This window comes from Dermacentor albipictus, chromosome 1, assembly GCF_038994185.2.
Source record: "Dermacentor albipictus isolate Rhodes 1998 colony chromosome 1, USDA_Dalb.pri_finalv2, whole genome shotgun sequence".
Lineage (NCBI taxonomy): Eukaryota > Metazoa > Arthropoda > Arachnida > Ixodida > Ixodidae > Dermacentor > Dermacentor albipictus.
The window spans coordinates 506,914,273-506,940,831 of record NC_091821.1 but is presented as its reverse complement, the minus strand read 5'-3'; the positions used below and the strand labels follow the sequence as shown (position 1 = coordinate 506,940,831).

Here is a 26,559-nt window from a genome sequence, read left to right as displayed (position 1 = left end):
CCCCCGGCAGTCAGCTCCCGGCCCAAGCGCAGCGCCGCCACGGCCCAACTTCCAACGGACAACAACACGGAACTAGCCCAGGATACCATGGACACCTGTGACCAAGCCATAAAAAACCAAGCGGGATCTGTGGCTGACACTGAAGAGGACTTCCTCTCACCTGACGAGGTGATACAGGGGGAATCAACCCCTGTATCACCACTTGTATACAGGGGCTGTATCACCACTGTATCATCAATTGCCACTGAATGGTCAGTGGCAACTTGCACTATCTTTGCGAGAACGAAAAGGTTTAAGAAAACAATTGCGAGCAGCCTCTGATGACAGCGGAGCTTGAGGCGGCGGTGAGGGCAACAGCAGCTGCATTGCCAGGGCACCTGCGGGAGAGCGAGCTAAATGCGGCGTAGCGTCTATAAGAGCCCGGCATCGAACGCGCGCGGTGCCGCTGCCCAGAAATGACATGAAAATTATAATGCGTCCCAAGCCAGAGCTAGTTGTAAAGGAACTTAAAATCTACGAAGTTGTGCGAGCGATAGAACATGCAAGCAGTGACCCGGAGACCTGCAGGAGCGATAAATTTCTGCTTAGCCTCCGCAACGGGTCAAACATAATCACTGTAAGTACCCCATACGAACAAGTGGCGGAGAAGATCATGAAGATCAAAACGCTGGAGCTCAATGGCACTAAGCATCTAATGACCACCTACATAACCACCCCTGACTGGTACCTCAAAGGAGTGGTACACGGACTGGAACGCGAAACCCCAGAAGATGAACTTTTAAGTCATCTCTGAGTGCGCACTCAAGGAGTGACAATCGTCCAAGCCCGGATGCTCGGCACATCTGAAACCGCAATGATAACGTTCGATGGACCGATAGTGCCACGCTTCGTCTACTATTACGGTGGCGAAATGCCATGTGTGCCTTATCAGCCCACAAGACAATACTGCAAACTGTGTAAAAGTAAGGGACATAGAACGGACGTTTGTCCAACGCCCACGGCAAAGGCGTGCAGCAATTGTTGGCTAAGGGACCCTCCTGAGGGCCACACCTGTGATCCAGAGTGTGCCCTGTGCGGGGGGGCTCATCCCACGGCGGCATCGGAGTGCACCAAGAAACTCAAACGGGTCCCCCAAAGGGGGAGGCCACCACTGTCGCAACGTCTACGCCGACCACAAGCCAACGGCATCCTCAAGAGACGCTGGTTCAGCACGGACCGTGAGGACTCTGCATCACCAGATGGGGCCCGTTCCAGGTCCCGATCCAGTTCTCGATCCAGGTCCAGCTCCCGAGACCGCTCCAACTCCAGGGACAGTGGCCAAGAGAGGGGCCAAACAACAAAACAACAGCAGAAGAGCAAGAAGACTGTGAACAAAGAAGGCAAAAACAAGGTGAGCTGGGCAGCAATCGCCTCCCAACCCCCACACCAAACAACACAACTCACACGCCTAGAACGCGAACTAGAGCTCATGCGAGTGCGAATAGGAGACCTAGAAAGAGAAAATAGGCAATTGAAAAAGCAACAAATGCAGCAACCACAACGAGAACCTAAACCAGTTCAGACAGGACAGAAAGGACAAAAACTACCGAATTTAGAAGGCGACACCGTAATTACCTTGTCGATGTTGAAAGAAACCATAAAAGAAGTTATACCCACAATCATTGAGCAGGTGATGATTCAGGTAGATCAAAAACTAGAAGCTCTGGACAAGAAAATCCAGGCACAACAAATAGAATTTACGAAAGCACTGAGAAAACATGCCACAGGCAGCAGCATAAGAGAAAAGGCAGAGAAAGTATACAACAGGCCAGGCTTGTCGGCCATGACCCAGGCGACACACAATGCCTAAACATCAAAAGCACGCTTCCGAAGAGTGCGAAATATGGCAGTGGAACTGCCGCGGGTTCCGGCGTAAAATGGGACAACTGTCGCAGCTGGTGATGACACAAAACAGATCACCAGCTATCATTGCATTGCAAGAAGCCGGAACAAACCCAAAATTACAGGGATACGAAACCTTCAATACCGAAGGTGAAAACTGGAAGGTCGCAACATTGGTGGACAAGAAAGTAACGGCAATATGTCACAAATCCATAGAAGGAACGGACATTCCGCATATAATAACCGAAATCACATATAAAGGCACCAGAGGAAAGAGTGCCTTCATAATTAATGTCTACAGCCCGCCGAGTCAGAAAAGAGCAACGTTCGACAAACTATTTCAAGAGGCCGCAAAAATGGCGAAGGGGAGACCTCTAGTGATAGTTGGGGATTTTAATGCCAGGCACTCAAGCTGGGGGTATCCAACCCAGAACAATAAAGGCAAAAATATCATGGGACAAATAGAAGCGCTCGGCATGCCACTTCTAACAGACCCTGCAATGCCAACAAGAACAGGGAATAGTATCTCCGCAGACACAAGTCCGGACTTAACAATAACCAAAAATTGTCCAAATGCGGAGTGGTGCAACACCCTCGAAAATCTAGGCAGTGACCATTGCATTATAAGCACCACAATCCGCACAGCTCAAATCCGCAAACAAATAGGTACAGCTAAAATAACAGACTGGCGGGCGTACAGAGAATCACTTAAAGAACATACCACGGACATAAATGATTTAGATAATTGGTGCGAATGCATACGAAATATAAAGCAGAAACATACCAAAACCATCACCAGGACAGACAAAACACCTGAAGTGGACCCTCACCTATTGCATCTGTGGGATGCAAGACGAAGCCTGACCAAAAGATGGAAGCGACAGAAATGCAACCGCAAACTCAAAATGAAAATCAAAGAAATAACCCAGAAGGCCGAGGAATATGCTAATCAACTTACAACAGCCAACTGGGAACGCTTCTGTGGATCACTTAATGGAACCCTAGGGACGGCAAAAACGTGGAACATCCTCAGAGGAATGATCGACCCGCTCAAAACCAGACGCGAAGGACAAAAGAACTTGGAGCGATTGCTACACTCGTACCCAGGCACAAAAGAAGAACTCCTACAGGCAGTCCATAGAAAATGCTTCGGTAACAAAGCCCCGATACCCCCATACCAAGCTGATTACATCGGACACCCAAACCCAGAAATGGATGAACTCTTCACGGTAGCAGAAGTTAAAGCAGCAATCGCCAGTACAAAACGGAACACAGCGGCAGGGGCAGACCAAATATCAAATGCCATGATTAGAAACATGAATGATGAAGCCATAACAGCCCTTACGAACTTTATAAATGATCATTGGGTCAAAGGAACGATACCACAGCAATGGAAACATGCTGTGATAATCATGATTCCAAAACCAGGGAAGAAATTTACTTTAGACAACCTTAGGCCCATCTCTCTTACATCATGCCTAGGAAAGGTGTTCGAAAGATTAGTAAACACTAGACTCCAACGTCACCTTGAAGAAAACAACTTAATGCCTGATACCATGTTTGGCTTCAGACCACATCTGTCAACACAGGACATACTCCTGCTTTTAAAGGAGGAAGTCTTAACGAACGTCCCCAAGGCCGGAGAACACATTGTCATGGCTGTCGACATAAAAGGGGCCTTCGACAACGTAAGTCACAAAGGGATACTGGATGGACTTGCAGAGACCAGCTGCGGTCAAAGGACGTACCAGTACATCCGAAGCTTCCTCAACCAGAGAACAGCAGTTATCACAGTAGGAAACGATGAATCTGAAGTAATCTATCCTCCTAACAAAGGAACACCACAGGGGGTGGCGATTTCGCCTACACTCTTCAACATAGCCATGACTGGACTAGCTAAAAAACTCCAAGAAATCCCCGACGTCCGCCATTCCCTATACGCGGATGATATAACGATATGGATAACCAAGGGCAACTTGGGAGAGAAGGAGAAAAAGCTCCAACGGGCAGCCAATATAACAGAAAACTATACGCAAGAAAGAGGACTGCAGTGCTCTGCGGAGAAGTCAGAACTCATTCGCCTCACAAAAACCAAAAAAACAAAGAACTGACCTGAGACTCAAACTCGAGATCAGGCTGGAAGGGAAAATTATTCCCGAGAGGTCAATAGTAAGAGTGTTGGGGATGTGGCTGCAATCTAATGTCAGATGTTTACACACTTTCAACACGATCAGAAAAACAACGCAACAAATTAATCGGATGATCGCCCGAGTGGCTCATAATCGGACAGGAATGGGGGAACAAGACACCCTCAAACTGGTGAAAAGCCTGGTCATTAGCAGACTAATGTACTCCCTACCTTACCATACCATGAACAGGGAGGAAAAAGAAAAGGCAGATAAAATAATAAGGATGGCATATAAGACAGCCCTGAGGTTGCCACGCAACACTTCAAATGAGAGGCTTCTAGCCCTCGGCCTCCACAATACATTTCATGAGCTGGCTGAAGCCCAACTCATAGCGCAGAGGAGTCGATTGGTGCAAACGACAGTCGGCAGAGCTCTTCTTCAAAGAATCGGCCTTGGAGAATGCATACAAATATACCAAAACGCCAAAGGTCTACCCTGCCAAATTAGAGCTTTGTATGGGGTATCACCAATACCACAAAACATGGATCCGACATTACACGCAGGAAGGAGAAAAGCTAGAGCAGAATACATAGACAAAACAACAAAATACTTGGACACTGCACGATTCACGGATGCTTCACCATATCGGGCCAATGCAAAGAACATGGTGGCAGTTGTCGTAAACCGTAAAGGGAAAATCACAGCCTGTGCTTCGGTTTCCCGAGCAACCATTTTAGAAGTCGAAGAGACAGCCATCGCCTTAGCCATAAGAGAAGGCATAGAGTCGCAGATTCTCAGGCCGCATGTAGGAACTATCAGAGGGGACAAATCGGCGCGAGGGCACGGCGAATACTTACCGAAATCAACAGAGACCTTGACATCAGGTATACCCAAACGATAACATGGGCCCCTGGACACGAGGGTGTTACTGGGAACCTCCATGCAGATGAGGCGGCTAGAGGTTTCACTAATTGCTGAGCTGCCCATGGCAACATGGTGGAGGACCCGACACCCATCGATCCAAGTTATAAAGCGATCTTGCAACACTACAGGGAATTCGGAAGACTCTACCCAGCCCCGCCTAGGAACCTTTCAGCCGTGGACTCAGCGACGTTACCCAGGCTCCAAACGGACATACACCTACGTAAATTGCACATATACTGCCCAACAGCATACAAGGACATATGCCTGTGGTGTAGGAGCACACCAACGCCCTACAACACCACATGGGAGTGAACAGCTCACACAGAAGAACAAGATAATAACACGAGAGCGAGGTAGGGGGCATTGCTATCCAGCTCTGCCCTTGGGGATCAGCTTAGGCTCATCCGGAGGGCAGAAAGGATGGCGAGGGCCAGCGGTGCCTTGGAATAGGGGCCCGACCACACGGCGTTAACCCGTTTTAGGGGCAACGAAGTTCTTTCTACCAATAAAGTTTTGTTCTCTTCTTGTTATAAATGGGTTCGACTGTATAAGATGAAGTTATTTTCACGGTAGGCACAACTTTGTTAAAATGAAGGCCAAATGTACAAGGCTTATATCATTTGAATTTGAAGGTATTCTTGTTATTTTATTTCTTAATGATTACATCCACTACACATGTTGCTTGGATTATATAAATTTGTTGTAATCGTTGTTGCTGTTTTATGCATGCACCACACTCCGCTCTGTAATGCCTCGGAACTTGAGGGTACCGTATTTATTCGAATCTAGGCCGATAGTTCTTTTTCAAATAATCATATTCCAAACTCTACGGTCGGCTTAGATTCACATATTTTTTTAAAACTCGCCAGTTTTTTATTGAAACTGCTAAATATAGTGCATAGCTAGCGCCATCTAGAAAAGTCAGTATCGCAGCCGCCACTAGCAGTGCCAGCAGCCAGCCGTACACAAGCAAGGTCGCCATTTTGACCTGTGTCGTGTCGGCCGTATCGGTGTGCCGCGTGGTGTTATCGCGATGGCACCAAGCAGGAGATGCCACTACAGTACCGCTTTTAAGCGAAAAGTTGTGATAGCCACAGAGGCATCGTTGAACCTTCAAGCCAGGCGAGACTTCGGTGTCGACAAGAAAAACGTCCATCGTTGGAGGGGACAACGACAGTAGCTTTTTGCGTGTGCCTCAACGAGGATGGCATTTAGCGGACAAAAGAAAGGCCGTCACCACAAAGTGGAGACAGTTTTGGCCGACTTTGCTCGGGCACAGAGGGCAGCTGCCCTTCCAGTGACAACAGAAGTGCTCCAAGCGAAAGCTAGGGAACTTTCGAGGGAGCGAGGCCTAACGCCAAAGGATTTCAAAGCCAGCCGGGGCTGGCTTCAGAAATTCATGAAGCGCTTCGGCTTGAGCCTCCAACGTTGCACTTCAATCACCCAGAAGCTGCCAAGCCATTTCGAAGAAAAGCTGATAGCTTTTCAGTGCTACATGCTGCAAAAGAGAGAAGCGGCAGGCTACAACCTTGGTCAAATCAGCAACGCCAACCAGACGGCTGTGTATTTTGATAAGCCAGCGGCATACACCGTGAATGAAAAGGGCACCAAGGAGGTGAAGGTGCGCTCTGCAGGCTATGAGAAGCAGCGCACAACTGTGATGCTGTGCTGCACAGCTGAAGGACATAAACTTCCTCCTTATATGATATTTAAAAGGAAGACACTGCCTGCTCGAAAAACTTTCCCAAAAAATGTCATTGAGCGGTCAAATGAGAACGGGTGGATGACAGCTGCGATGGTGGAAGGGTGGGTTAAGATTGTGTGGCTCACTCCTTGACGTCTACTCTTACCGCGGGTATTTAACCGACAATGTGAAGTCTGCTCTCGCCCAAGCGAACACGGACGTCGCTGTCATACCGGGCGGCATGACGGGCCAGTTGCAGCCACTTGATGTCTGAATCAACAAACATTTCAAGGATTGTCTGCGGAAATATTACACGGACTGGTTGACTGACGAAGACCACATGCTAATGGCAATGGGCCGCATCAAATGTGCATCGCTATCATAGTGGGTGGGCTGGGTAGCTGCAGCGTGAGATGACATTCCAGGTACTTTGATTGTGCGCGCCTTTAAAAAGTGCAGCATATCTAATGCACTTGACAGTACCGAAGATAGTGCACTGTTTGAAGGTGACAGTGACAAGGAACAGAGTGACGAGTCTAGCAGCAACGATGACGTTGAATGAGCTCTGCACATTCAGATTCGATAAATGCTGTTTGCATTTTGTGCATGCTGTCCTCGCTTTTTTTTTTTTTTTCGGCCTACATTTGAGGTAATGTATACATATATTTTTGGCTTCGGACTTTAGGGGGTTGGCCTAGATTCAAGTAAATACTCAAATAGATTCAAGTAAATACGAGTAAATAAGGGCGGAGTGTCATTGTCCCCTGCATTACCTTCATCGTTGCTTCCTTCGCGCTCTTGGGCAGCAAGCACAAAGTAGTCGCCTGTCGGCTCCTCCGTTGCTGGAACGTCGGCATCCACGCTCACGTAGTTGCAAGTTCCACCTTCACACATGACACCGACATCGTGGAGCACCCTCCATGATGCTAAAGCTTCGCCTGATACAGCGGCACCCCTGGGTAAGGCTACTTGGTCCATTGAGTCGCTGGTGTCAAGGTTGCTTTCATTGGCAGCAAATAATGCATGTCGAAAGCAGTTGGTGATGGTGCTGGCTGTTCAACTGCATGTTTAACAAAAGCAGGTCTATCACCCGCTTTCGGTATCCAGCCTTAAATGGCATTATCACGCCTTGATCAAGGGGCTGTATCCCTGCTGTGCAGTTCGGGGGCAAGAACCGAAGTTTGATGTTCGTCAGCGGAGCAGTGGTGTGCTGGGTAGCACAGTTGTCCAAGAAAACGCATATCTTGCGATTCTGCCTCTTCAACTTCTCATCTCAGTCATGCAGCCATCCCGCAATAACTTCCCTTGTCATCCAGGCTTCCTGGTTTGATAAGTACGGTGGTTGAAGTCGTCTCTTTCCTTTAAAGCATCGTGGTGACGCACTTTTTCCTATCACCAAAGGTGGCATCTTCTCCGATCCATCCATATTCGTACAAAGGAGCACAGTGATATGCACCTTACTATGTTTCCCGCCGTGACAGAGCTCACCTTTTAATGATAGGGTCTTCCGCGCTAACATTTGGTAGAAGAAAGCCGTTTCGTCAGCGTTGAACACATCCTTCTCTTCATACCTTTCAAGGAGAGGACCAAGGTTAGCTTTCATCCACACTGTTGCGGTTTCATTGTTGATGGCCTAGGACTCGCCAGTGACAACCCTGCCAACGATATCACGGCGCTCCTTAAAACGCTGCAGCCAGCCATCACTTGCAACGAAGCTGTCGCAGCCCATGATACAAGCAGTCTCTCACTTTTCTCTGAAGCAGTGCCCCACTCACGGGCAAATTAGCAGCTCTTGCATTAAAAAACCACTTGAACAGCACCTCTTCTACGGCTTCAAAGGTAGTAGACTGCAGCTTCTTCCGATTACCTTTCTTGCCACGTGCACCTGCACCATCAATGAGTACTCCGCGCGATGCCGAACTCCTTGGCCACTTGAGTATTCCTCGTGCCTAACGCAACAGCCCTAATTATGGCTGCCTTCTGATCCAAGGCGATAACTTTCCATTTTAAATTCAAGCTGCTGCTGCTGCTGCCATTCATTTCTCTGTCATGAAACTGGCGACACGGCAGAAAAAGCACTGATGGACAGCGTACGGAACAACGCAGACAAAGGCGCACGGCACTCGGCTGGCAGTCCTCACTGCACACAACGGATGGAATGGCTTGGCTGCTTGGCCAGCTTGGCTTCGCTTGGAGCGTTGCTGGATGATGAGGAGCCACCGCAGGAGATTTGAACTACTGAATCGGAGGGCCGTAACGTGTCGCGCAATTTAAGAAATCTATATGTTGTGTACAAAGTGGCTTGTTAGGTGCGATTTTGGAATTAAGATTTTTCGTTATATCCGTTGATCAATGAATCTATTTTCATTAAAATGAAATTTTAAACACATTGGTTTCTATGGGGACTTTCAAGGGGTATTACAATTCTTTCGTTATATCCATTATTTTATTATAAGCCATCTCACTATAACAAGATTTAAGTGTAGTGCAGAAAACGAAAGGCAGTGCCTATCAGGATCTGATCATTTTTCAAAGGAGACATTAATAAATTATAAAGAGCTGTGGAGTGCGGTCGAATGAGAAAACAACAAGGGCTGCGTGCACCTGTATTTTAACATCTATTGGGGGTATGCACTGTGGGGAGCACACGCGCCCATCTTCCCCCGCGCCGTCTCGTCGAGAGCCGGCATAGACAGGGGAGAGGCGCACTATGCCCTCTCCCGATTCTCCCTCGCTCTCGCGACGCACGCGCGCCCTTCCTCCGCGACTCACGGGCAGGTAGCTGACGGGCGAGGAGGACATTCCTCTCGCCCAGGTAAAAAGGTACAAAACAGCGCGACCGAGGGAGACGCTCTCCCTCTGAGGCCGGACCCCTAACCTGCCGGACTGCAGTACCTGCTGCAACCCGTGAGTGACCACGTTGCCTGACTATCCCGGGCAACGAGGCCAGCCTATTTATTACTATTACAGAGAGGACATCCCTCTGCCAGTGTTCTTTATTGCCGGTAGCAATAAACGTTCTTACAGTTGACGCCGCTGGTTGCCTTATTCGTCCGAACACGGCGTAGCCGCGATTCCCGCGCTACGGGTTGGGAGTACCACGGAGCGACTGCGTGGGGCTAGATCCGGAGCTCGCCTTCAGCCCTAGCCGCACGCAGAGTGGAACCCCCACATTTGGCGCTACCAACGTGGATCGAATTCGGCAACACGGCGCGTCTTCTGGTGTGTGTTCGCGCTAGGACTACCCACGTTTCAGCGAACAATGGCGGCTGGCTTGTCTGACCTCTCAGATTTGTTCATGTTGTCGAATGTAGCGACGCAAAGTCAGCAGCCTATTGCTAACGCGGCAGCAGCTGCTGAAAATACCAGCAGCTTTGGTTTTGAGTGTTTCACGCGGAACAGTCAGGCTAGCGCGAATGCCACGTGGGCAGAGATTAACCCCAATACGAGGCGTACCCCGTCGGGCGCCTTGCCGCATCGCGACGCGGACACAGAGGCACACATGCCACTAAATAACTCAACCCCGACGGCGGAGGCATCCGGCCCTTTGGGCGAGAGTTTGCCCTCTAGCGAGGCAATGCTGCAAGACGCGTTGCGAATCATGCAGAGCTTAGCCGGCGCCCTGCAAGGCACAATGCAGGCCTCGTCGCAGAGCGCGCGACCACGGATTAAGGTAGACATGCCTACCTACAGTGGGTACCACGATCGCACGAGTGCGAGTGAGTACCTCGAGCGTCTGCTGTATTACCAGCAGGCAACCGGGCTTTCAGACGCCGAACTTGTCGCGCGCGTGATCCCGGTTTCACTGACCGACCAGGCGGTTCGATGGTTCCAACTGACCGGACACCGATGCCGCACAGTAGAAGAGTTCCGCGCGAACTTCCGCGAAGAATTTCTTCCGGCCAATTACGAGTGGCGTTTGAGGAGAGAGTTGGAGCTTCGTACCCAGCATCCAGACGAGTCCCTGCTGGAATATGTTCGAGCGATGGACAAACTTTATCGTCTCGCGAACCCTCACGCCACCGATGCAGAGAAAGTTGAGCGTGTCACACGGCAGGCACACCCCACTTTCGCGGCCTACTTCAGAGGATGTAGGTTTACAGACCTAGACGAACTCGCCGCCGAGGCGAAGCGCATCCAGGGGGACATCCTCGCGGCGCGAGCATACCGTCCGCCTCCACCCGCAGCGCTGTCACTCGAGCCTCGCTGCGCGTGGAACGGCGGCGCGATCACTTCCCACTCGTCTAGAGTCGACGCGTCGGCATCGTTCGTGGAGCAGCAGGTCCAGCGTAGTTGGGAGTTATCAGACCGCGCTTTGGACCCGTACGCCTACGCGTTGAGAACGGCACCGACTAATGCCGCACTCAGCGCGCCGCGACAGGAACGAGAGGCCGATGCGAGACTGGAGGAGCGGCACACGCCGACCGCAGTTCAAGGAGGCTACGGCGGGCCGGAGTGGAGCGACGGCCGCCCAGGCCACCGAGGCTTCAGCGGCCGCTGCTACCAATGCGGCCGGCCAGGGCACATCGCCCGAGACTGCGGCCGCACGCCAGGCCGAGGCCGAGCGCGCGACTCGGGAAACGGGCGAGGCCGCCGGTGATCCACCTTGGGTCCCGTGCGGCGATGTCAAACATAGCCGGCGGTATCGAATTACTTGCGCCTTCAGCTTGTCGCGTAGGAGGTGTTGCGGACTCGCAGGCGCCGTTCATCGAGCTAACGATAGCCCGAAAGAAATTCGCTGCATTATTGGATACCGGAGCAAGCGCTTCATTATTTGGTGACGAGGTGTTGCATCATCTCCGCGAGAACAACATCCGCTTGAGAGATAATGGCACCACCTTCCGACTTGCTTCCGGCACAGCACAATCCAGCGGTGCAGCTAGGTTAGTGATCCGCTGGGAGAAACGCGTCAGGCGACATCGCCTCGTACACCTCCCGGGTTTATCAGTGCCTGTTATTTTGGGTCGAGACTTTCTCGTCAAGTCGGGCATCGTAATAGACATCGGCAACGGAGGTTACCGAGAGAACGGAACGGGTGCTTTAAAGCTTTTCGCAAAAGCGCCCGTGGCAGCGGAGACACGACAGTCTCCGGGCGCAGCGCGAGTGGGCCACACCCGGCCACAGCCAAGCGAGCGAACCGTAATCGGCGCAGGCGAGGAGAGAGACACGGTGGCACAACAGTGCGACACTGTTCTGCGAGGAGTAACGCACCCGCTTTTGTCAGATGTCAATATGCCGGAGAGAGAACGGACACGACTGTCGTCGCTGTTGTACGAATACGACGCGATTTTCACTGACCGTCCGGGCCGCACTACGCTAGTCAGGCACAGGATATACACGGGTGACGCTGCGCCATGGAAATGTAATCCTCGGCCGATTAGCTTGACTAAGCGGAAAGCACTGGATAGCGCCTTAGACGAACTCATCGACACAGGCGTGGTGGAAAGGTCGAAGAGCCCATGGGGCTTCCCGGTAGTTCTAGTCCCGAAGAAGGACGATACCTATCGCCTTTGTGTAGACTACCGCAGGCTGAATGAGGTTACGAAGAAGGATGCGTACCCTCTACCCTCCATTTCCTCTTTAGTGTCTAACCTAGGCGGGGCGAAGTACTTTATGACGCTCGATGCCAGTCGTGGATACTTTCAGGTCGAAATGGACGAGCGTGACAAAGAGAAAACGGCTTTCACTTGTCACCGGGGGCTCTTTCAATTTAAGAGAATGTCTTTTGGTTTGGTCGGAGCTCCCGCTACTTATCAAAGGTTGATGGACCGAGTGCTAGGAAACGCGAAGTGGCAACATGCCCTCGCATATCTGGACGACATAGTGGTTTATTCGAAAACATTCGAGGAGCACTTGCGCCACTTGAGAGAAGTCCTAGACAGGCTGAGGTCCGCGGGTATCACGCTGAACCCGAACAAAGCTCAGATAGCTGCGAGCAGAATAGCGCTGTTGGGATTCACGCTGGACAACGGCCGCATCCTGCCGAGTAAGGATAAGCTCGAGGCTATACTGAAGTACCCGTCGCCGAAAGATATCGGCGAACTAAGGCGCTTTCTGGGATTGGTGAACTTTTATCGCCAATTCATTCCAGACTGCGCGGCAGTGCAAGCGCCTCTGACGAAGCTCTTGAGGAAAGACGAACGGTGGACTTGGGGACAAGAGCAGGAGGCGGCACTGCGGGGCCTCACGAAGGTGCTCGCTGACACGGCCGAATTGCAGCTGCCCGATTTGAATAGGGAGTTTGTGATTCAAACAGACGCAAGCGACCTAGGCTTAGGTGCAATTTTGCTTCAGGAGCACGGAGGCACTCTCCGACCGGTCGCGTTCGCGAGTCGTTCGTTGACGCCGGCCGAAAGGAACTACTCGGTGACAGAGAAGGAGTGCCTCGCGATAGTTTTCGCTCTGCGAAAGTTCGACTATTACGTCGATGGAGTGGCATTCAAGATTGAGACTGACCACATGGCTCTCACTTGGTTGAGGCGCCTGAGCGAGCCGAGTGGCCGCCTGGCGCATTGGGCACTGCTGCTGCAGCGTTACAACTTCACCGTGCGCTACCGCAAAGGAAAAAGCAATGCCGCAGCTGACGCACTTTCGCGAGCGCCAGTCCGAGGCGATGGAGAGGCCCAAGTAAGGGACGCGGAACAACCGTCGATCCTGGGCGAGAGCGTGAACCACGTAGATGTTGTCGGTTCCGCAGGAGTCATCTTCAGCAGAGAGGAGCTGTTCGAGGCTCAGCAGAAGGACCCGTTTTGTCGAAAAGTGCTCGACGAGCTCCGGGAGCAGGGTGGCGCGGCCGCCGCGCACATGGAGGCAGCTGGTATTGCTGTCGGTGCTAAGCGCTCGGGATCAGTTGGTAATGCTGTGAGTGCGCTGGATTCTTATCTGCTGAATTCCGACGGCCTCCTGCTGAGCTATATCCCCACCGAGGACGACACAAGTGAGGCGTTTAAGGTGGTGATACCGCGCGTGCTGCGAGGAGCACTGCTACGCTACTTTCACGACTCATGTATCGCAGGGCACGCGAGCGGCCCCAAGACTTACATTAAGTTGTGTCGCCTCGCTACCTGGCCAGGCATGAAACGGGACGTGATGCGCTACGCCCGCTCCTGTCATGTGTGCCAAAGCGTGAAGCCCCGAGGTGGACGACCGCCCGGCCTCATGCAGCCGATCGACAGCCAGACTCCCTGGCAAATCGCGGCGTGTGACGTCATGGGACCGTATCCCACCACACCGAGCAGGAACAAATTCTTGCTCGTAGTCACAGATCACTTCAGTAAATGGGTCGAACTTTTCCCCTTGCGAAAACTGACGGCACGAGTGATCATGGATAAGTTGATCGAGGTTTTCACCAGATTTGGCTATCCGGAGCAGTTGATAACGGACAATGCGTCCTACTTCACTGCGAAGGTTTTCGTCGACTCGTGCGCTGCACTTGGCGTTAAGCACAAGAAAACGACAACTTACCATGCTCAGTCGAACCCCACTGAACGGGTCAATCGCAACATTAAGCACATGCTTGTCGCGTTCTCTGAAAGACATAAGGACTGGGATACCTACCTTCCAGAGATCGGGTTTGCATTGCGATCGACAGTGAACCGCTCGACTGGGTATGCGCCTTCTTCTCTCAACCTGGGGAGAGAGCTGCCGAATCCGATGGATAGAGTTCTCGCGGATCGCAGCGGAATGTCGGTCGCGCCGGCAGCACGAGCTGAATACGCGACGCACCTACGTGACAAGATGACGGAAGCTTTACGCAAAGCACGCCGTAATCTTCGCACTGCTAGGGCGCAACAGAAGGCGCAGTACGACCGCTCGCATCGGAACGTCCGCTACGAAGTGGGCGATCTGGTGCTTCGACGCCAGCACGTTCTCAGCGATTCTAGCAAACAGTTCGCTGCCTCGCTGGCGCCGAAGTGGACCGGGCCGTATCAAGTGCGAGAGAAGGTTTCCTCGCTTGTTTACCGGCTCGAGAGCATGAAAGGGAAGCCGATCGGCGGGCCGGTACACGTATGCGACCTGAAATGCTACGTGCCGCGTGATGAGCAGTGGGATGAAGATCAGACCCTCCCTCAACAGCGGTCGGTGAGTGAGAGCAGCCAGAATCAAACGGCGAGCCCTCAGCCGCGCTACGACTTGCGTAGCAGGCGGAATTGATCCGACTGCTATATTTGCGTAGCCCGATGACTGCGAGGACTATTCGTAAGTCCGGGCCGTGCTGGCACCTTGTTAGTTCCTGCGGGGGAGCGAACGTCTAGCGACAGCAGAGCGCCGAGTATTGACGACGAGTCATCGTTCCAGTCTTCAAGCAACCACACAGACCACGACGGGAATGTGTCGTGAACAATTCAACGTGTTTGCATGCGGTGTGCAGTGACCAAATACTTTCAAGGGCCAGTGCGGCGATTATCCTGTGCTGGGAATCGTCAATGGTGTGGACGACCTTTCCCGTCGTAACGGGCGTTGACGGTGTTCCCGGATCCGGCCAATCATGCTGCTTATCACAATTTCGGACTGTGCAGTGGACTAATCCAATTTTCTGAAGCAGGTAACAAGACACGGCCGTGCGAACTGCCTGCAGTACTCGCTGGTACAACTGACGCACCGGCGGCGCTGGCCTTGCAGCCGCACGAACCACTACCCGGCGACCATCAAGCGACCTCCCGGCTTGTGCAGCCGACACCTGGGACGCGGCACGGGGAGCCGCCTCGCAAGCTCGAGCAGTGCCGCTGACTGGGCACCTTCGAGTCGGCATCAAGTATCTGCCAACTGAGGGCTACAGCAACGCAAGCCCGACGCTCAAGGCCGGCGTGTGCAACGCTGCCTTGATCGCGAACCTTGGCGGGAACTTCAGCAAACCGGCGCCCGAACCCCTCGAGCGTACCTAGGTGCCAGCATCAACGTACGGGGGGCGTCTTAAGGGGAGGACGATGTGGGGAGCACACGCGCCCATCTTCCCCCGCGCCATCTCGTCGAGAGCCGGCATAGACAGGGGAGAGGCGCACTATGCCCTCTCCCGATTCTCCCTCGCTCTCGCGACGCGCGCGTGCCCTTCCTCCGCGACTCACGGGCAGGTAGCTGACGGGCGAGGAGGACATTCCTCTCGCCCAGGTAAAAAGGTACAAAACAGCGCGACCGAGGGAGACGCTCTCCCTCTGAGGCCGGACCCCTAACCTGCCGGACTGCAGTACCTGCCGCTACCCGTGAGTGAACCACGTTGCCTGACTATCCCGGGCAACGAGGCCAGCCTATTTATTACTATTACAGAGAGGACATCCCTCTGCCAGTGTTCTTTATTGCCGGTAGCAATAAACGTTCTTACAGTTGACGCCGCTGGTTGCCTTATTCGTCCGAACCCGGCGTAGCCGCGATTCCCGCGCTACGGGTTGGGAGTACCACGGAGCGACTGCGTGGGGCTAGATCCGGAGCTCGCCTTCAGCCCTAGCCGCACGCAGAGTGGAACCCCCACAGCACTGAGCTCGATCCACAAGGCAACAACAGCCACACCATGTGTACGGTTGTGTCGGTCACAAAGCGTCGGAAAAATGCCAGCAGTCCTTCCCGAGCGAACATCTGATCCCTACCTTGGGGCCCACTGTTCTCGTTGTGGACTTAACCAGTCGCTGATATATAAGCACAAACATTTCAGTGTTTCGTGTGCATTTTTGTTGGTATTTGTTTACTGAACAGGTCTATCTACAGTGTTTGCATATCTGGACAGACTGTGCAACGTGGACGTGCATCAACTGAGCTTGGGTGTCCTGGTGAACTGTGCTGTGTTTGGCTGCAGCAATCACACAAGAAAGAAGCCCGGTGAAAAGAATTTCGCCCAGATTGGGTTATTTTCGATACCTGGTTATCTCTCTTCTTCACTACAGCCGCAATGTAAAAGTGCACAGCAGCTACAGTGGAACCCCGGTCATACATCCCCTGGTTTTGCGACGACCCGGGTTTTATGACGGATTAGCGCAGTCCTGGCGAAGCCCTCGTAGAAGCAATGCATTAGAAACCTCGGTTATCTGACGCAAAAGGACCTCCTTTTAGACGTTGCCCAACTCGAGCGAAAGCTCTTGGTTCATGGATCAAAAAGGTCCAAAAGAAACCTACCAACTTTTTTTTATAGTTTGCACCGGCTGGAGGGAATCGCGGCAGTGGGCAGTGGAGTGCCGTAAAGTACCTGTACTGCGGCATTAATTCTTATCCCATTTACTTCTTTGGTAATTTGGGTTTCCAAGCCCTGATGAGTATGTTAGTAGTTTACATTGAAGTTTCTCGCAAACCCGTTTCGTGAAACAAATAGTATTTTTATAGGCATAATTTATGTTCGGACACCCACATTTTACGACGCTTCTTCGTGGTCCCGAGAAAGTCGTATACAGTCGCCGACTATTTATTCGGACCCCACGGGGACTGCAGAAATGTCCGAATAAACAGGTGTCCGAAAAAGCAGATTAAGAAAAAAAAAATGAAATACTTTATTTCCACACACTTATTTGGGCTCGGCAGTAGGCTTGAAGAGATCGTTAATGTGCCAATGCACGCTGTTCTGTTTACGCGCTGTTCCGTTTTTGCGCAATCAGATAAGCCTGAATCTCAGAGAGGGTCGTACGTTTACTATAGGGAGCTGAAAGCACAGTCACTGCTTGTACATACTCCGCATGCGACAGCAGTGTGGCACATGGTGCGTCATCTTCCAATTCGGCATCATCATCTGGCGGTGCAGCAGAACCCTGACGAATGATCTCACCATCGTGGAGTTCTGCGCATGTCAGTATAGCAGTGTCAGCACCTGTGAAACTGTCAAATGAGACTGTCCGGAATCGCAATGCAACCACTGTGCAGGTCTTGGCAGAGCATTTTCGGCATCAATAGGGAGCACATTGGAAGGTGACAAATCCTAGGCCTCCCGGCACCCGCTTGCTGGCATTCCCCAGCGCAGTGTGCGCGGGCACTGTCGGCGCCATTAGACACTTGACGTGATGTTTCCGTATGCCACGTTGAATCACCACAACCTCGACGCAACACACAAAGCAAACAGTAGGTCATGTTTTTCATTTGTGCGACTGGTGTGGGCGTGACACCAGTCGCACAAATAAAAAACATGGCCTACTCATAGCGTCGTGCACGAAGAAACAAATCAGCTGCTGTATTGTCTTGACATGGCTTACTAAGCTGAGACTGGAACTGCTGTCTATTGAACCAGGCAGAAACGATGATGATGAGCGGGGATTTGCAGTAGCACCACTTCGTGGGGCAGCAAGGAGGCTCCGTTCAAAACAAAAATGGCATTCAGCAAGTCGAACCATGCACTGGTCAGAGTCGGTGCGTGGTGCTCTCGATCGAGTTGGCTCAAGGAATGCCCGAAAAATCAGGCGAGAGGTTGCAAGGTGTCCGAACTTTCAGCAGTTGTCATACATTATGGTCTATGGGGAGAATGGTGGTGCCGCGAAGCAGACCGAATAATCGAGCATGTCTGAATTTTTGGAGTCCGGAAAATCAGTCGGCGACTGTAATTGGGGTTCCCCTGTATGTGTAAGCATGCCTCTGGGAGGCCCGCCTCGCCGGTGCAGTGTGCAGCCAGCACCGCGCTGTCTTCTTTTACAAGAACCCATGATGTGAGTGGCTTTTCATTGAATGATTATGATTGATGAACATGCGAGGGCAAAAGAACAATCGTTTTGGCAAGACCAGCAGAATTGACGCAACATAAAATTATGAAGGCTCTATGGAATCGCAGTGTTTAGTTCTTGTTTTTTTTTTTTTTTAGTGAAGCAACTTTAACGCTACCTTTATCGACGCAAGTGGACGACACGTAATGAAGACAATCATGTTACACAAGCACTTTGACACACGACTGCCGCACTTAGCTGCTCGTCAGATAATTGTGGCCTTCCGTCGACTTGCATGTCACGGATGCTCGCGGGTCACAAAGCTCGTTGCATTCACACAGTAATCCTTGATGTCTGCGAGATCCACGTGAGGCAGTACAGTGAAGTCTCATTAAGATGAACTCGGTTAAGTCAAATTCTAGCATATAACAAACAACATGGGAATGTATGTTTGGTTTTCCATAGACTCAATGTGAAAAAATATCCGCTTAAGACGAACTGGCTCAGACGTGCTCTTCAGCAAAGGCGAATATTCAGAGTGACCACCACCGCTACTGATCCCGGAGGTTAAGGTGCCTTGATGTGCCATGCCCGGGGGTGTGCACATCAAGGCACTCTAGAGGAGGCCTGCACTGCACGTCGCCCATGGACAGAGATGAAAACAAGAGGAGAAAACAAAAAGAGACAGTGATGTTTCACTTCGTAAATGCAGGTGTCGTGCAAGCATACGGGTGCTATAGCACATACGAAACTATCGGCCTTCGATGCACCTGGACTGTCCACATCGCAGATCGTATTCAAGGCTCGGCTCACGCTATACAGAGCAGCCACCAGCGTATAACACCTCTTTCATTTGCTTACTAAGTAAATTGACAAGCATGGCATCAGCGCACACAGGCAAACAAGAACACATCACACTTAATCGCCGCGGACACTCGCAATAAAAAACTGGCGTGAGGAATTGCATCACAGCAGTGAGTGAAGTGGCCTTGGCGCTGTCTATGGCTTCAACACAAACTGAGCAACGAGAACACGGCGCACGCAAAGCTATGAGCCATCGGCCCACCTAGACTGTGCCCCCAAAGCAGATTGCTTTTAAGAGAAAGCTGACGCGACCGAAGTACAACACCCCCCTCCCTCCCCAGTGTTAGGCACACGACGAACGACCATGCGCTTCTCCACCTTCATTTCCTCCTTTGTGCACGCGAGTTTGAGCCGCCATTGTTGGCTCACCGTCGCATGCTTTCACTTGCACACACAAGGCGTGCAAGGATGATGTTATCACGAGACGAACCCAGTACATCCGTATAGCAAACAAAACCTGTAACAACTGCGAGAGGAGGTCAAACTTCGTCCACCTTCCTCCTCCATGATGCTTCGCCTCATTTCTACTTCCCCACTTAACGCAATGTCACCTAGAGTTTCCTCTAGGTTGCATTTCATTTCCCGCGCGCTCAGCGCACTCCTTCGTGCTTAGGCGTGCTCAGAGCCTGCACCGATGACCTGTAAGGCAGCAGACGCCTGCTTGAACTCCCTAGTGAACGTTCCCAGCAGCACGAAGGCACAGAAGGAAGGATCTTTAAGGTCATTAGGTGAGAAGAGATCGTTTCGTTTGTGGCTGCTCGCCAAACATCCATCACGGACTGGATGAACACAAGCAAGAGTGTCACTTGAAGAGGGCTTTCTATCAAGCTCAGCTAAATAAATGCTTTTTATGTCATTTTCCCCCTGTTGTAAGTCTACTTCATTTACTGTTTTGAAGTAAGATATTTGGATGCACCTTGTCGCGCTGCCAATTAATCTTCTGATACAACGAATAAATTTTTATAGTCTCTTCAAGTTCGTCTTAAAGAGAGTCTACTGTAGTCCAACATCGCGCTGAAGCTCATCATCTTTGAGTTTGAGCGGTGTAAGAGTTTGGCAGTCGTAGCTGTAGGAAGGACCTTGGCGACTGGACTAGGCGAGCAGGATTTACTGGCAGTATTTACAGTTGAAACATGAGGTACATCGACAGTCTAGCGTGACTCCCATATGGAGCCTGCAAGACTAACATACAGCAAACAGCTTACGAGCACACAGCTCACTGGTACATTTTAGCATGACAACGAGCACTCAGCTCCCGATGACGAGCACACTCTCGCAGCCGGCAAACACTGCTTATAAGCACTTGATCCCCCCTTGATTCCCAGTGGACAGAAACGTTCGTCCAGTCATTGTTCGACGTCATTGTTTGACGTCACCGTAGACCAGCCCTTTTGGAGGATGAGGGCTGTCATACACGTGCCGCACACACACACAGGTGTAAAGGTCCGGAGCAGACGTCAGGGGGGTTCGTAGAACTCTGCTTTGTCCCGGGTGGCGCGGCCGAGTACCACATTCCTGAGCTGACCCCGCGCCACGTGGCTGCCGGTTTATTCGCAGTTCTCTGAAGGGCGCCCCGTCCGGTTGGATAGGAACACGTGCAGCGGACTGAAAGCTGGCAGGTTGCCACCCCGTTCGGCCATTCCTAACAGCGGGTTGACACAATCCCACAAGCACACTTTGTTTTCATAGTGCAATTCTTCTGGTTCACTCAACCCACACACATACACGCTTAAGCACATCATTATCATACGAAGTACCACTCAATAGCCAAGTCAGAAAAAAACACTTTGAAAAGGACGTTCAATGGTTCGTGCGGATTGGTAGCTGCTTGGCGACGCAGGCCTGCTCGCATAGGCAGCGCGAACTCGCGATCTAGGTTATGGCGGACAGCGCTACCACTCCTAGCGGATGACGTCATGTGTATACCATCTGTAGACCTTTTTTATCGGCGAGGAGGAACGTAGCACAACGTAGTGGAACATAGTGCACTGCATCGCTCTTTTCCTTGCACTGGTATGTGTGGATCACAGTTTCTCCCAGCAGCACAGCTTGGAACAGTAGCAATGTCATGGCGAATTAGTGCGACTATAACGTGTTCCGCCTGCAATTGCTGCAATGTCAGATGACTCAAGGTCAATGGGCTACTACTTTGCTGCATTTGGCTGCAAAAATAACCTTGACAATGGAATGTGAAGTGCACATTGAGTCGTGGCAACTCCGTAGACTCTATTGTTGCATTTGCAGGCAAGCAATTGCTTTGGATTGCCAGCATAAACAGAAAGGACTTCACGCCATCAGCTTCATTGCGTGTTTGTTCTGCAAATTTTGTTTCCAGTAAGCACACAGCATTGAACTGTTCACCTATGATCAAAATGTGATAGGGGAGTATATTGGAGTGGGTCAACTATTGCGAATGGATAAGTCAACCATTTCTTCGTGCACACACATTAAAGGTATTCTGTTCAAATACATTAAAGGTTATCATGCTTAGCAACCAACGTTCTAGTGGAAGTTGAGCGAGAGCGTATTATGAAAACAGTATGTGCCAAATAAGAAAATGAAGGTGCATTCTTTTTTATTCTGCAACCAAAACCATGCCTACCGTGTGCCGGCCACCCCTAATTCACATGGGCTTCCAATCTCGCTGGCAAGCTGTCTGGCCGACACCGTGCATGTATTACTGGAAATTAAAGCTGCTGTCGGAAAGAATAGTTGTTCGTTTTTCACCACTCTCATGTTGGCGAGATGCCCTTGCACAGGCATCATTCGAGACCTAAGAGTGTGCATATTCTTTCAATGCGTCACGTACGTCTGGTTGATCGTAGAGTATTCGCGGCCACTCTCATAGGGCCGTTTCATAGAGTGCTCCATGTTCACAGCCCTTCCAGTTGAGTTATTTTAGTTCTTTATTTTGTAAAACTTGATGCCCAGATGCCAGGTAAACAATCTTACCGTGAAAATTTCAGCAGCATGAAGGCTAGCAAAACGCGTTTCCTCGGAGATTCGTTAGTTACCTGGATTTGGGTATACGCTGGTGTGGCACACTGCGTGGCTCACAGAGACACCTCTTATTGGTGTCACCTGAGTGACACTATAACAGAATTCAAGGCTAGACATAAAATAATAACACATTGCACATATGCTACCCATTGGCAATATTCAGGCTTGATTCGCCTCCTATTTCAGTCGTGAACAGAGCTGGGGCAGTACCTCTAGGCCAATCACCATTCAATATTGTGGCTACATTGAAGCTCAAAGTTCAGTAATGACATGCTAAAAAGTTTCCCAATCACAAGAACTTAAGTACACCTCTCAGGAAGGCACAAACACTTGCAACTCGCCACCAACAGCATTTTGCCATGCACCCTTCAGCGTGATTCCACATACCAGCTTGGTGCCAAACAGACGGCACAGCGATTGCAAAAATGACAGCACTCTTAATAGAACGGTGCGTAGAGGAAAGTGCAGCAGTCCCAGTGCCATTAGCTCTATGGGGTGCTAGGCACGGATAATTATGTGAGCTCCAAAATTATGTGGCTGCAATCCTGGCACTGTCTTTTTGAATTACTACATTTGACTGGAAAAGTGGAAGCCAAACCATGAGCCACAAGGGGTCCTGCAGTGGGTGGTCCAAATGGGGGCTTTTCCAGGTGTGTGCTGCACGTGTCAGTCTCTGGAAATGATTGCCTTGATCGGAATGTAACCCCTATAGGCTAGCGTGAGGCCTTGCGCTCAGCAAGAAGTGGTGCACCACAGAGAGTGGGGCAAGTCAAGGCCAGCAGGCCAAGCAGATGCCACTCACAAAACGTGTCGGCCAGCAGAGTGACAGCCTCAGCAGCTCCCTCGAGGCCCAGGCCTGCCCGGTAGCGACGGCACAGGGTGTGCGCCACCACCAGCAGTGACGACTGCTTCACCTCCGACGGACCCTGCTGCATTGAAATGATGTGCCACCAGGCGAGACAAGTGTCTTTACTCGGTACAAAGCTGTACTGGCACAGAAAGGAGGAGCCAACAACACGGTGCCTCTGTTTCTGTGCACCCCATGCTGACAGTAGGACAGTGGCCGTACTTGGACAATAATCTCACACGGACACATAAATCTTTCTTACAGCCTGTCAGACAATAAAGACATTCAAATAGCTGCATCATGAAAGCGAGTGTGAAAAAATACAACTTTGATGGCTCTGCTGAACATTTACAACCTTTCTACAAGGTGCGTAGGTAGGTGATGTAACAACACCAAAAACACGAGGTCAAGTTAGTAACCTTTTATCATGAACTGAAAAAGGTTTGTTTTATCCCTTCACATGAAATAACTGGTGTGTTAGAATTAGATTTTGAATGCACAGGTTTCCATACAAATTTTAAAATAAATTATGATTCCTTGTTATATCAATTAGTTTACCGTTTTCATATAAAAACAAAGTTCAATTCTAATTACACGGTGTCTACCAAGTTGACATCTCCAAATTCCACGAGTTTTCCGCGTTTTCCCTGAGTGCCTCTGCAAAATTCTCTGAGTGACACAGAACTTTGTTTTGCGTGAAGACAGGCTGACACTATGTCGCCTGATGCAGTCACTTTCTAGTAAACATGCTAAAACACGGCTTAGTCCAGTTTGAATAATAAGGACTATCATTTATTTTATTTTAAAAATCTGAAGCAAGGGGTTAGTAAAACGCACAGCGAATAAAATATCTTTGAAAAAGAAAACATGGTAAAACTAATTGCAAATTGAGTAGAACATTCTCAAATAGGAATAAGAAGCAGATGCATACATAAACAAATGTTTTCGAATATCCCCTTAAGTCACAAATTATGATCAACTGTCGATACATATGTGTGAAACATAGGTGGTGCTTGAAACTCCACTGAAAGCAAATCAAGGCGATAGAATGGCTCTTAGAGCATTTTATGATGAGGCATTATAATTACAGAGTAACTAAATATTTGAATATTGTAAAGTCAGCCATGCTACGTTTCTTCATAAAAAGGATTAAATCCACCACTCGAATTACATGCACAAGTTATTCATTAGCCTCATTAGCATTTCAAGAAAGAAAAAATATATATATAATTCAAGGTTGCTACCGACAAGGCCCCCATCAAGAATCACGTTAGTGCCTTAACCAAAGTGATACTCTGTAACAATACATATCCCTCACAAGCAAAATGGAAGTAATTTAGGTTATCAGAATGTTCAATTTGCCGTAAGCTTAATGTTTGTGCTCTTTTCCTTGCCACCACTGCACAGAAATGGCAAAAATAGGTCACATCTACAAATGTGGAAGCCATGATTGAAGGTGATATGAGCTATTTTTATCAATTTATAGCAACCTCATTGGTGTAAGGCCCGAACTTCATCACAAATGAGATTCTCAACAGCTGGCACGTATACTTCAACTGTCCTGACACACCCTAAGCCCGTGCACGACACCTCAGTGTTGCGTTTCACTACTTTAAAAGAGTTTATTTCGGTTTGGATGAGGGACAGCTGCACTCAGCCAACACTTTCTTTTCTGAGCACAAGCTCCTTGAAAGAAGTGGTGGCAGGCTTTCTTTCCCGTTCATTCCTCAATGAGTAGGTCCCTTCTGTTCTCGTCCTCCTTTCACCGCGTGTTCGCCCCACGGACCATTTGAAGCATCTTCCTCATCAGCTGTACAGTCAATATTCGATTTTTCGGGCACCCGCCATGATTGCTCAGTGACTATGGTGTCGGGCTGCTGAGCACGAGGTCGTGGGATCGAATCCTGGCCACGGCGGCCGCATTTCGATGGAGGAGAAATGTGAAAACACTCATGTACTTAGATTTAGGTGCACGTTAACGAACCCCCGGTGGTCGAAATTTCTGGAGTCCGCCATTACGGCGCCTCTCATAATCAGAAAGTAGTTTGGCACGTAAAACACCAAAATTTAATTTTCATCGTTTTAGACTCCCTAAGGGCCGCGAAAACTTATGTAAAATCGGGCAGCATGAAAAAAATGAATGCATGTTTTTTACTGCCATTAAAGGCTCAAATCGCCACAGAAACATCCGAAAAAGCCTACCAGCACAATTATCATGCATATTGGTGCTCGTACTGTGACAGGAGATGGCGGATGGACGTGTGTATAATTAAGGAATAGATACTGTGTCCCGCAACAATTGCCCCTTCCCACGCTTGTTATGCTCCACCGCGTAACACTTCTGTACTGAGGCAAAGCTAACTTTTGGGAATCAATATTATGCTGCACGCCGTGCTTTTCGAGCTTCGAAGTCAATCGCGAGGACCACGAAGACGGAGTCGGTGCGCAGCCATTGCTTACAGCAACGAATTCTTCCAATGAAAAACATGGCACCGAACGGCAAGAAGCTTAATAGCGAACGTTGAAACAGCTAGGCCTAGCGTTTACCACGGTGGCAGTGGTGGCTTTGATTAATGCCGCTTCGGGCCTGCGGTCACGGCAAAAAGCCAGGAAAATTGAATGGCGAAGGGTTCTTGCGTCCAAAATTTCAGACGCTCTTGGACATTGACTCAATGGGGTACGTGGCGGTGCCGCAGAGCTGTCGGGCGTCCGGAAAGTCGGCCATTGGCTGTACACTGGCAACTCCTCCAGCCTTCGGCACGGCGTCAAAAGACGATTCGTTACGATCCTTCTCTGTTACGCGAGCCAGCATTATTTACTGCGACTTTTGTTCCCTTTCAATAAAATTACAGCTAATTTTCCCTGACAGAAGCACAAATTCCCTGAGTTTTCCCAGAGTATTTCCAGACTATTCAAAATCCCTGAGAAATTCCGGTTTTCCCGATTCGTAGACACCCTGAATTAGTACTATTTGCATCAAACCAGCAAATAATTTTTTGAAGTCAAGAGCTTAGCGGGAACACGTCTGGTTGGGAGGAGACATTGTAAGTAGTTAAAAGTTGGATGCCAACCATAAAAATTAGAAATAAAGAGACGTTTTGGTTCCTGTACTGGAGCTGAAACATCTTTTCATTTCGAATTTTTATGGTCAGTGCACAACTTTCAACTAGTACTTACAAACTATTAACATATTTATATGAGCCTTTCCAAAAGAACATAGTTCATATTGACATGTGTACTTGTCTTTATCGGGCGACACGTTTCACCACCTAACAAATGTTACCGCACAGCGCAGGACGCGCCTGCATAGATCGGAAGTTTCTGGAATGTTATCGATGGTTCCATCCGCTGTCTGTGACTGAACCTTGTGTAAACTGATTGCATGTGTTCGCAACGCAAATAATGTCGAACTTTGTGGAAGGCACGCAGGTCCCAGCAATTACCCTGGAACATTCGACGACTGATGTATAAAAGCGGACACGCTTGACCCGCTCATCAGATTTTCGACGATCGCCAAGTGCATTCGCCGCTATTGTTCTTTGAGTGTAGCCTGCTTTTGAGGGCACAAGTTCGCCCAATAAAACGCTAGTTTCGTTAATCAAAGTTTGACTGCCTTCTTCACTG

General features: G+C 50.1%; 1 protein-coding gene across 2 annotated transcripts in view; it reads right to left on the bottom strand.

The window, feature by feature from the left end:
• Positions 1-26,559, bottom strand: part of LOC135907568 (proteasome adapter and scaffold protein ECM29) — a 505,292-nt gene that overhangs the window by 243,176 nt on the left and 235,557 nt on the right. The window contains exon 17 of one of the 2 annotated variants that reach the window (XM_065439250.1): positions 22,891-23,014. In XM_065439250.1, coding sequence (XP_065295322.1) covers positions 22,891-23,014 — 124 coding nt within the window. Of the gene's footprint in view, positions 1-22,890; positions 23,018-26,559 lie in introns of both variants that reach the window. The other variant, XM_065439249.1, reaches the window with a different exon arrangement.